The 13090-nt window shown below is 37.2% G+C and overlaps 1 protein-coding gene across 7 annotated transcripts in view; it reads right to left on the minus strand.

Annotated features, from left to right (window-relative positions):
- Positions 1-13090, minus strand: part of LOC137625266 (putative neural-cadherin 2) — a 552558-nt gene that overhangs the window by 75450 nt on the left and 464018 nt on the right. For 4 of the 7 annotated variants that reach the window (XM_068356062.1, XM_068356061.1, XM_068356060.1 and 1 more), the window contains 3 exons: positions 6338-6526; positions 1828-2041; positions 513-721 (listed from right to left, as the gene is read on the minus strand). In XM_068356062.1, the coding sequence (XP_068212163.1) occupies positions 513-721; positions 1828-2041; positions 6338-6526 (612 nt within the window). Of the gene's footprint in view, positions 1-512; positions 722-1827; positions 2042-6337; positions 6527-12656; positions 12834-13090 lie in introns of all 7 variants that reach the window. The other 3 variants (XM_068356064.1, XM_068356065.1, XM_068356066.1) reach the window with 1 other exon arrangement.

A 13090-nucleotide genomic window follows, 5' to 3' on the forward strand; every position in this document is an offset into this window, starting at 1 on the left:
AAGAATAAGAACATGAGAACAAATAAAAACAGTATTTGAAGAAAGAGAAAAAGGAAAAAAAATACGAAATAATAAAATACGAAAGAAAGACAGTAAGAAGACTCGAATGATAAATGAATGGAAGAAGAAAACTAGTCAGAATGAAATGAGAATTGAATACAGAAAAAAAAAACTGAAGACGACAGAACCAATTTTAAAACAAGATATTTAAATCAGCATTATTTTACCTTATAAAAGTAATGTTTTTTTTTTTTTTTTTTTGCATTATTTGTTTCATCACAAAAACATTGAGTGAAAAAGGACTAATAAAATCTCTCTCTCTCTCTCTCTCTCTCTCTCTCTCTCTCTCTCTCTCTCTCTCTCTCTCTCTCTCGGAACGAAACTACTCTTTTGATAAAAAGAATCCTCCATTATTTCAAACATCCAACATGGATCACACACTGACTCCATGCTCTCTCTCTCTCTCTCTCTCTCTCTCTCTCTCTCTCTCTCTCTCTCTCTCTCTCTCTCACCTGGACAGTATGTACAGTGATGACCTTTGACGCCGGCGCCAAAGGATTGTCATTGAGGTCAGCTACGTGGAGGGTCAAGGTCACGGTGGCGGAGAGCGGTGGAGATCCAGCGTCCCCCACCAGCAAAGGAACTAAAAGGACGCGTCGCTCCTCCCGGTCCAGAGCGCTTTTGGTCGACACGACGCCCACGCCTCTCCCTTCGTCGCCTCCTGCGGGAGGAAGGGAAGTAGTGAGTGGAGCAGACCTATTTAAACAAATATCAGAAAGAAAGAGAGCCATGCAAGGAGGGCAGGCCCATCTATATAATTTCAGGTCTCAAACAACATGGTGATTTTGGCAATTTCTCAATACCAGGAAGAAGGAAGGAAAATATGACAGGGGCAGACCCACTTGAAATAACCTTATGGTTTTGACAATTTCAAGATAGGAAGGTCAATATGATAGGGCCGGCCCACTTGAAATAACAAGATGGTTTTGACAATTTCTCAAGATAAGAAGGACAAAATTACTGGGGCAGACCCACTTGAAATAACAAGATGGTTTTGACAATTTCTCAGTACCAGAAAGAAGGACAATAAGACAGGGGCACACCCACTTGAGCTAACCTGATGGTTTTGGCAATTTATCAATACTAGGAAGAAGGACAATATGGCAGGGGCAGACCCACTTGAAATAACCTTATGGTTTTGACAATTTCAAGATAAGAAGGTCAATATGATAGGGGCAGACCCACTTGAAATAACAAGATGGTTTTGACAATTTCTCAGTACCAGAAAGAAGGACAATAAGACAGGGGCACACCCACTTGAGCTAACCTGATGGTTTTGGCAATTTATCAATACTAGGAAGAAGGACAATATGGCAGGGGTAGACCCACTTGAAATAACAAGATGGTTTTGACAATGTCTCAAGACCAGAATGAAGGACAATATGGCAGGGGTAGACCCACTTGAAATAACTTGATGGGTTTGACATTTTCTTAAGACTAGAATGAAGGACAATAAGACAGGGGCAGACCCACTTGAAATAACCTGATGATTTTGATAATTTCTCAAGATAAGAAGGCCAATATGAGAGGGGAAGACCCAATTGAAATAACCTGATGATTTGGCAATTTCTCAAGACTATGAAGAAAGAAGGACAATATGACAGGGGCAGACCCACTTGAAATAACCCAAAAATTTTGACAATTCCTCAAGATAAGATGGCCAATATGACAGGGGCAGACCCACTTGAAATAACCTGATGGTTTTGACAATTTCTTAAGACCAGGAAGGACAATATGAGAGGGGCAGACCCATCTGACTATACTTACTTTTCTCGAATCTGACTTTGACCGCTGACTTAATGTGGGGCGGAGCTCTCGGATCTAAGACTATCGTGAAGGGAGGACCGTGACCTTCTCTCCAGTCGTTGGGGTCACCCAGCTTGACCTCGGCTACGACCTGCGGCTTGGCGTTCTCCAGCACTTGCACTTCTTCGGGTTTTGCCAGGAAAGGCGGGTTGTCGTTCACGTCTGTGACGTTCACCTAATAATAATAATAATAATAATAATAATAATAATAATAATAATAATAATAAAATCGTAGTTTTATATCCCTTTTCAACTAAATTGCCTAAATTTTATTCATCTCTCTCTCTCTCTCTCTCTCTCTCTCTCTCTCTCTCTCTCTCTCTCTCTCTCTTCTCATAACTATTCATGTTAGTATACATTAACTGAATATCTATATCAATATCTGAAATCCTTATTTACAACTGAAGTAATAAATGGATGAATATATAGAATTTGAACCATAAAACACATGGCTGGGGTCGGGGATACCATTCAATTGATGATTTCATATTAGGGCTTACAGTATATGATACTAGGAACATTATAACAAAATCCACCCCCCCCCCCCCAAAAAATGGTATAAAGGTCATGGAGTCGATAATTTTGTAATTATTTCAATGTTAAGTGAAATAATTCAAGTTAATAATTTCATTTCTTTAAATAAAATTACATAAAGGAAAATAATCCTCTGAATTACTTCAGTTTCCTTAAAAATGTAATTTACTTTTAAGCTAGAGGGGCACTCACTAGAGCGCAGACCTCAGCGGCAACTTATTTTTCGACCTTTTACTCGACCTTGACCTTTGACCTTAACATGTATTAATTGGTGTGGATTTTTAATCACTCAAATATGAACCACGTTTAAAGTCTCTGTAAAAACGATGTCCAAACTTATGGATGATTATGTGAATTGGACATTTTGCTTAACCGTGACCTTGACCTTCCAAAATTTAATAATTTCTAATTTTTTTGTTTCATAACAGTTAATCCCTGCATGTTTCATTACTCTACGATTAAAATTGTTGCCAGGAAGCTGTTCACACACACGCACAAACAGGAGGTAAATCATAAACTCGGACAGCGCAGCTTATTTCTCGACCTTTTGCTCGACCGTGACCTTGACCTTCCAAAATTTAATCACTTCAAGCTTTTTTTTACATAACATAATTCCCTGCAAGTTTTATCACTCTAAGGTTAAAATTGTGGCCACGAAGCTTATCACAAACAAACAAACACACACACAAACAAGGGGTAATACATAACCTCCTTCCAACTTCGACGACGGAGGTAACAACACCCCCATTTATTCATCGAGTTATTACCCAATGAATTATTCATTCCAAAGCCTCAATAACAGCAATTACGAGTAAAATACCCCAATGAATTGCCTAATATCAATTCCCTCACAACTGTGCCACTCTCACATAATGCGAGACTAGATAGCGAGTACACCATAGAACAAGAGCGAATGGAAATTCGATCCATTTGGAACCCTTCTGAGAGATTGGCTCCGGCGTAACCTCTTTAGATACACTGACATACGGTGGGCGAACGCACGTGCTATACACATACACAGGGTACACAAAGTATACCTACACAGGGTACACAAAATATGTTCGTTTGATATACACTCTACTGTAATAATTCGCTGGATTAGTGTACATAAAGTCATACGTGTTTAAAGGTTTAAAAGCAGCTCATGAATGGCAGAGGCAAAGGACAGTGACATTGCCCTAGCAAGCAGGAGAATGCCCTAGAGACTGACCGTATATTATATGATCAGCGCCCAAGCCTCCTCTCCATCCAAGCTAGGACCAGGGAGGGCCAGGCAGTGGCTGCTGATGACTCAGCAGATAGACCTATGGGCTCCCCAACACCAACCCCCCCCCCCATAACCTTAGCTCACAAGGATGGTAAGGTTACAGACACTAATGGCACTAACGAGTCTGAGCGGGACTCAAACCGCCGACTGGCAAACACCAGGCAGAGACGTTACCAATGTGGCCACAGTAACCCTATATCTTAACGTGGTGAAGAGTTTGTGTATCACCATGACCGGCAAAGCTGTACCTGTCAGGGGCACCTAAGCTAGGATGGTTTGCTGTGAACGATCAGACAAATCTTCCACCATCACCAATCCACACTGGCCACCATGGTTATGAAAACTAGCTAAACTCCAATCATGAATAAAGACGAGATGACCAGCAAAGCTGTAACTGTCAGGAACGCTTATATTAGGATGGTTTGCTGTGAACTATCAGACAAAAGTTTCCCGCCATCACCAACTGTACTGGTCACCGTGGTGATGAAAACTAACCAAACCCCAGACAGAAATAAAGACGAGGTCTTTGTCCTGCATTGGACAGGAAACGGTTGCATTTGTTGTTGTAGTTGTACAAATACGAGTTGTTACGTATCCTTTCATATAAACATCAAATGAAACTTGAATTTGTTTCCTGATTAGTTATAGCATATGGAAACATGAGGGAATGTATAGAGTTCCGGGTTCTAGGTGGAAAAAAAGGTGAGGTAACTAGAGTAGCCAAGTCCAGTACTTGCTCATAAATCGGAATTGTGGAATACTTTCAAATTGACAGGTGCTTCAGGTCCTGCCCTTTTCCAAGTTAATAAATCTATGCCTGGTTAATAAAATGGGCACCAGGTAAATCAAAACTGTTAAAGAATACATCATTCTGGGTTGTGGTGTCCTACGTGGTAACGTCCCTGACTGGTAAAAGCCAGACTGGGGTTCGAGACCCGTTCAAACTCTTTAGTCTCTTTGGTCGCTGCATCCCCACCATCCTTGTGAGCTAAAGATGGGGGGTTTGGAGGAGTCTATAGGTCTTTTTGCTGAATTATCAGCAGCCATTGCCTGGCGCTCCTTGGTTCTAGCTTGGATGGAGAGGGGGCTTGGGCGCTGATCATATATATATATATATATATATATATATATATATATATATATATATATATATATATATATATACAGTATATATATATGTATATATATGGTCAGTTTCTAGGGCATTGTCATGCTCGATAGGGCAATGTCACTGTCCCTTTCCCCTACCATTCATGAGAGACGTTTAAACCTTTAAAAGAAGGTTCCAAGTTCGTTGTTGCTTTCTCCACAACACTATAATTGTGGGCACGCCCACATTATTAGAAGCATAGGTGGAAAGCACTGCACTCTGCAGAAAGTTCATTATTATTACTTACCTCCTACACAAGACAACACAACTTGCATACTTTTACCTCATAACTTCCAGAGCCTCTCTAATATACGGGGCAACTTCTTTAGTTAGTGTTTCTAACTTCCTTAATTCTAAGGCATTGCTTCTATATTTTCTTTATTCATTACAGGTAAACATATATTCCGTTTTACCATGTGTTACAGCTCCAACAGTCTTGGTAGTAGTAACTGGGAACACTGACTTTGTAACGGCACAGAAAAAACATTATACTTGCCTTACCCGTCAGCTCAGTGAGGTATAAAGGTCAGGCTTTGTAATGGCGTCGAAATAAATTATCATATAGATTCGCATGTTGCAACAATACTGGTAGATTTCTGAATTATTCATAATTTATTCTGACTATGCTTTTATACTTGTTAATTTTAGAGTTGGTTGGGAGTGTAAAAATATTGGAACTATTTGGAACGCATATAAAATATGCAAATGTTCGAAGAGGTTTCCACTGTCATAAAACAATTTCTCTCGTGCATTTTTATTTCGAAAATCGTTTCAAGATTTGCTCATATATTGCAAGAGAATAAATATCTAGACGATCATCTTTAACCTTTACAGGAATTTGCAGGCGATGTAAAAGGTTAAACATGATTCGCCTTTTAATCATTTTCTGAATTAAAAATATATCGTTTATAACAATTAAATATCAATTTACTTTAAAATTAAACCAAAATATCAGAAAAATTCAATACCATTGAAATGTAATAATTTCTTTTGAATAAGTAAACCACTGCTCTTTTACATTACTTGGTTCGTATTGGCAAGGTTCGTGGTACGTCTCCCAGCCTAAAGTTCACTAACGAATCGAAGTGTAGATGGTGCTAGCACCTTCATCCTCATGACTGTCTTTTTAGCAGAATTTCTATAGATACTGGGCGCACACACACGCATACACACACACACACACACACACACACATATATATATATATATATATATATATATATATATATATATATATATATATATATATATATATATATATATATATATATATATATATATATATATATATATATATATATATATATATATATAAATATATATTCGGCAATTTTCCTTTGCCAACAAGGGTTGTAGATTACATTTCTAATAATAATAATAATAATAATAATAGTAAATATATATACACAGTCAACTATCCTAAAATGTTTTTGCGCACACGAAGAATACGCCTTCAGGATCGCATAGCCATCTAAAAGTAAAAGCCGTTTGCCAACAGCAAAATCATATTGTAAACCTACCAAGAGAGTAGCAGTTGTCGTTCTTGGAGGGATGCCGTCATCTGTAGCCAGAACCAGTACGTTGTGGGCGTCGGCAGTTTCCCTGTCCAGACTAGAGAGCAATCTGACCGTTCCCGCTCTGTCAACTCCGAAGACGCCTCCAGGATCGCTGGCTGGAGCGATTGAGTAGCTGACGCGACTTTTCCCAGCCTGACGAAGTGGAAAGGTTTAAAAGGTTAGGTTTTGGCAAGTTGGGAAAATTTGCTGACTTACGTTTTAGTTATTGTCATTCAGAGCTTTGAATGCCATTAGAGAATTTAAAAAACTGGAAGGTTATTTTTTGGTGAGGTGGTTAAATTTGCCAGTTTGGGTCTTAGGTGTTGTCATTCAGAGTTAAGAAGTCTTTAATAAAATTGATAATACATACACCTTTCTCCTATAGTATAAATCATTCGATACTTCGTGATCTGGCTTGAATTATTCCTTATAAATGTGTTGTCAATATAAACAACAGCAGCAATAATGCAAACGATGAAAAAAGATTGACATTACTACACATTAACAAATTTATCGAATAATCTTAATTTTCATTTCAACCTAAACGTCAGAATATCAACTGCTTAGCAAGACCTATCATACATCAATGAACTATTTGTGTGTTATGCTAAAGGCATAGCGACCTCCCAGATTGTCTCGGTTCTTGGCAATCCGGGAAGGTCAATGATTGTCCGGCGTGTCACCCCAGATGTTTTTTCATGTCAAAAACATACATCCGGGGGTGAACGTCGATGTCCGGGGTAGAAGCCTAGTCCTGGACGATATATATATATATATATATATATATATATATATATATATATATATATATATATATATATATATATATATATATATATATATATGTGTGTGTGTGTGTGTGTGGATCAATCTTAAGCTTGTCTGTCTAAAAGTGCATATATAACCCTTGTGCAAGGTAAATACACGTTCTCTCTCTCTCTCTCTCTCTCTCTCTCTCTCTCTCTCTCTCTCTCTCTCTCACACACACAATAAAACAATTTTATCGTGGACTGTCTTTTCTTCCCCAATAGACCGGAACGAACCAGGATCATGGTTCTGACGGTCCGGGGTAATTCTTGTATATCCTGGATAATCCGTAGTGTAGTATTACTGGCTTCGGTTTACTTTATGAACCACAAAGCAAGCAATATACAGTACAACTAGGATTGTAAAATTTCATTGGAAAAAGTTTTCCATCAACATAATAATAATTGATTAACTAATCCTTAACAACATTAAATAAAATATAAATATTGCCCATTTTTGCAATGCTGAAAAACGTTTAAGTTGATTTTACAAAATGCCCTGTAAGTACTGTTTAAAATATAAACATTAACAATTCTTTTTTTTAGTACTGAAAAGGGCTTAAGTTGATATTACAAAATGCTGTAGTTTAACATATAAATATTACATATGTTTTTAATGCTAAAAAAGATTTAAGTTATTGAAAAATATTGTAAAGTTGAATATATAAATATCACGATTTTTTTTTTCTGTAATACTGAAAATTTTTAAGTCGATATTACAGAATGTTTTATCGTTTAAAATAGAAATAGAAATATTTTTTTGTGATACTAAAAAGGTTCAAGTTGATATTACAAAATGTTTCATTGTTTGAAATTAATATCACCATTCTTTTGTAATACTGAAAAGTTTCAAATCAATATTACAAAATAAAATATAAATATCACCTATTTTTTTAATACTGAGAAGTTTCAAGTCGGTATTAGAAAATTTTGTACTGTTCAAAAAATAAATATCACCAATTTTTTGTAATACCGGAAAGTTTAAAGATGATTTTACAACACCAATGTTTTGAAATACTGAAAAGTTTTAAGTTATTAGAAAACGTCCTTTGAGCACTGTTTGTTTTTTCCTTCAAGAATAACTAATTTCTTCCTCCCGACCAATATGACCACTCTAAACATTCCCCTTTCATTATGGATCCAATGAAGTTTCATATTCTTTATTAGCAAGCATTATGCAAAAGGACGCCCATGGAAGCATATGGAAGCATAGTCTTTTTCCTTTTGCCAGGAGAAAGAGGAGGAGATTGCTTTCTCGACAGGAGAAAATACTGAGGAAAAGGAAAAGGGAAAAAGACAAAAGACAAAAAAAAAAAATTGTCCCTCAGGGTTGGTGAGGTGGGGGGAGGAGAGAAAGAGGGGAAAGGGGGTGAGGAGAGAGGAGTAAAGCTTAACAAATTTCTTCGGCATTTCTTTCTCATTTTTCTGAGAACTGGGACCGAAGTGGTATTTCGCAAAAGACGTAAAGAGAGAGAAAGGAGGAGAAAAAAATAATGGAGAAGAAAATGGAAGACGTGAGGAAAAAAAGTGAGGAAAAAAAAGTGAGGAGAAAAGTGAGGAAAAATTCTCCTTGGTCAAGATAGAAAAATAATTAAGCCTCCTCATACGAGGACATAAAAAGTCTAGATTATTAAGATATATTAAAACGGAGATGAGAAAAAAAACGAGATGAAAAAATTGATGCTGAAAGTGAATGGAAATTTTTTGAACGGAGAGAGAGAGAGAGAGAGAGAGAGACTTACATGATATGTACACATGAACATTCTATAATCTGTACTAGTGATATGTTTTCTGAGAGAGAGAGAGAGAGAGAGAGAGAGAGAGAGAGAGAGAGAGAGAGAGAGAGAGAGTGAGAGAGAGAGATATCTTATACGATATGTATACATATCATAATCGAGAGAGAGAGAGAGAGAGAGAGAGAGAGAGAGAGAGAGAGAGAGAGAGAGAGATTTTAGATATCCAATAACAAAGCAAAGACTTTCAAATGAAAATAAAATTCCACCGCACCTGTTCAATTATAATAATTATCTTCGTAAATAACAACTAAAGTCTTTTGTTAAAACCTTCGATCTATTTATGTATTTTTATTCGACTGACAAAAATATACATTGCAATTATCATTTTCTTTGGCTATCTCAATATTTTTCTTACTAATTACATTCACATAATGAGAGGGGCACTCAGTAGAGTGCAGACCTCCGCCGCAGCAGCTTATTTCACGACCTTAACCTTGACCTTTGATCCAAACATGTAATAACTGGCGTGGATTTTCATACACTCAAATATGAACCAAGTTTGAAGTCTGTGAGAACGATGTTCAAACTTATGGCTGATTACGTGAATTGGACATTTTGCTTGACCGTGACCTTGACATTCCAAAATTTAATAATTTTCAGCATTTTACATAAGTTAGTCCTTGCAAGTTTCAATACTCAGTGATTAAAATTGTAGCCAGGAGCTGTTCACAAAAAAATACACACACATAAGCAAACACACAAACAGGGGCGAAAACATAACCTCCTTCCAACTTAATTTTATGTGAAAAATAATAAAGATGGTCTATTCATGTTCATTAGAGCCCAGAGAAAAAAGAAAAATCGTTCCTCAAAACTGTCTTTTATTATATTCTCTTGCACATTTAATTCACCTATATGACTAATTATTCATTTCATGATTATTATCAAAAAGGCTAAAATTATTATATACCAATATATTCATCTAATCACAATTCATTAATCGCATAAATCAATCAAGTGCTATTTTTCTTTACGAATTATCAATTGGGCGTTGGGACCAGGCAGGTCAGTCATTAACAATAAGAGCTGAAGAAGGTTGGACAGCATCTTCCCTTTATAATAAATAAATATATATATATATATATATATATATATATATATATATATATATATATATATAATTCCCTTCCAATCAGTCAACCGCATTGCCAGATGGATGACTACTCGGTCTGTCGGTCTGTCCCCTTCCCTTGGGTACGGTGAAATGGAGCAGTTATACCCTGTTGAGGAGGATACCCCCTAGAGGTACACTGAGAAATCACAATCTTCTAAAAATTGCTGAAACTGCCATGTTGTAGTTAGAAAGGGGGAGGGTTTGGGAAGAGATTAATCTGTATGTGTGCATACCTATATATTAACTGTCATTTTTGACGGGTCACGTACATTAATTATGGATACAACAGAATGATAACATTTGGGTACAGCTACACATAAAAGTAATGTTTCAAAGATCCCTTAGTAATACCAACAGTGCACGGTAGCACTAATCCCTATGAGGTGTGTTACCCTTTAGATGAAACCCTCGGTGACCTTTTCTCTCAATCTAACTGCTCAGCTTAGTAAAAATCTCATATTGAGAGATTAAAAAATGAGTCTTGTACGAATTTCTCTCAGGCTAACATTTTTTTCATTTCATGCTGATTACTCATAAGAATACTCGACAATGTAATTTACCTTTCACATTTGGAAGCTGAAAGGTTTCTAATCATTTTTATAATTGTTTTCTCTACCAATCATAAAAAGCGGAGATAACTCTTTTAAATCCTATATTAATTACTTTTTTCCGTGGGAGTAATAACTGCAATTATAAACGTAATCTCACTTTGATTTCACCACAAGGGGTATTTTATTGCAAAAGATTATTAATTTATTTTTTGGTATATTTTTTTCCAGTGGAACAATTAATCTGCAACACACTTGTAGACTTACCAATAAACTCATGGTTTTACTAATCTACAAGAACAATAACCTTTGCAACTGTAGCACCTGAATATATAGTTGTTTTCCTGAAGTTTTACGCAGTGTATTCCCAATAATCAAAGTGATACGGAAGTGGTAACAAGAGGAAACTGTTGATCAATGAGCTAGAACAAAACTGCAAGATAAATCCAATAAAAAATTGTGGAATGTTCGTAGATATCTAATGAGTAAATGATTATTGGGTTGTTGGAACATCTTACTACTGGTTACATTAGATGCAGTAGCCTTGAATGGGTTGGGTATAACATAGCATGCTGTGGCAAAATTATGTAGGTTACAGAAACTTGGAATGTGTTAGGTGACAATCGACACCTACAGGTAGGTTTGGTAGAAAACGACACCTGAGGGTAATCTGGTTTGGATAGGGTAGATTATGTAGGCCAAGGTGTTCCATGAGGAAAAAAGTATTCATATACTGGTTAAGCATGGCATGGTATCCTCTGTAGACAACTATTCTTCAGTACGAGTTGGTCAGACACAGCACCTTTCGACAAAATTAGTATGACACACTTCAGAGCCTGGGCACGTGAAGGAGGACATGGTCCTTTGAGATAGAATTGAACTTTGAATTTAGAATTTATAGTATAGAGCCTAGCTCTGGTGCATGTGAGGACAGTGAATGCCAATTTGAAACGGGGAGCAAAACTTAAACAAAGTTGAGCAGCAAGATGAAAGAAATGAAGGTGGGATGGATGAAAAATAGGACACAAAGCCAATGCAACTAGGAGTCATAGTAATGCTTTAAAAGAGCCTTAATAAACGATAAGAGTACACAACATGAGGTGCACTGACATACATTATACTGGTGATGATGATAAAATGAGTTTGGTAGGACACACCTTACTAGAACATGTAGGATTGACAAGGCATTGTAAAAGAAGTTTAGAAGGACAACATGTACTAGTGGCAATCAAATAGGACACAGTAACGGGTTATATAGGATATGACATCCTAACTAGGTTATGTAGGACGTAAAATGTGTAAAGTCAGAGACAGTGAAACGGGAAAGGTAAGGAATAACACACGATCCTATAGAAGGTTAGGTAGAGCCTGGCATTCTAGAATAAGTTTGGTAGATTGACATGGTGTCCTGGGACACGTTTGGTTTACAATGTCCTGGATAGATTAGGTGAGACACAGGGTACTGGGGACAGTTAAATGAAACATAGGGTGCTAGGATAAATCAATTGAGACACGGGATGTTAAGAAAAGTTATGTGAGACACAGGGTGTTAGGTAAAATTAAGTGAGACATGGGGTGCTGCAGAAAAATTATGTGAGACACAGGGTTCTATGTTAAGTTAACGGAGACACAGGATCCTAGGACAAGTACAGTGAGACAATGGGTGCTTAGACAAGTTAAGTGAAACACAGGGAGCTCGGATAAGTTGAGTGAGACAAAGTGAGACACACAGAGCTCGAAAGAGTTAAGTGAGACACAAAAAGCTAGGAAAAGTTGAGTAGAGAAACAGGGTGCCGAGGCAAGTGAAACAGAATGTGCTAAAATATGTTAAGTGAGAGACAGAGAGGCGAGACCAGTCAAGTAAGAGCAGTGGGCTAAGACACGTTGTTAAGTGAGACAAAGATTGCTGGAATTAGTTAGATGAGTCACGGGCTGCTAGGACAATTTATGTGAAACAAGGGTTGCTTGGACAAGTCAAGTAAGACATGGGCTGCTAAGGCAAACATAAATCATCCTTACCCCATCGATATCGTGGGCAGTGAAAGTAGCCAGCAGGGTCCCGGGGGCCGTGTCTTCAGCCAATGTGAGTTGGGCGTTGTCCGTGGTGAAGACAGGGGCGTTATCATTAGCGTCAACAAGATTGAGGTTGACCCAAGCTCCATCCACATGGTACATGTCGTTCCAGCCTTCGTCTCCCTGGAAGTTAGAAATTATGGTTTATTAGCTTGAGATAGAGAAAATCGTGTGATTGTCTACTTGAGTACATTAAAAATGAAATCAGACCATTTATTTATAAGTACTGTACATTATTAATCAGAGAATACATGCCCTGCATTACCCTAACAGCAAATATTGCAGAGACTGAGAATAGCAAGTATTGCAGAGGCTGAAAACAGCAAGTATTGCAGAGACTGAGAATAGCAAGTATTGCAGAGACTGAAAATAGCAAGTAT

Source organism: Palaemon carinicauda, chromosome 32 (genome assembly GCF_036898095.1).
Source record: "Palaemon carinicauda isolate YSFRI2023 chromosome 32, ASM3689809v2, whole genome shotgun sequence".
In the NCBI taxonomy this organism is placed as follows: domain Eukaryota; kingdom Metazoa; phylum Arthropoda; class Malacostraca; order Decapoda; family Palaemonidae; genus Palaemon; species Palaemon carinicauda.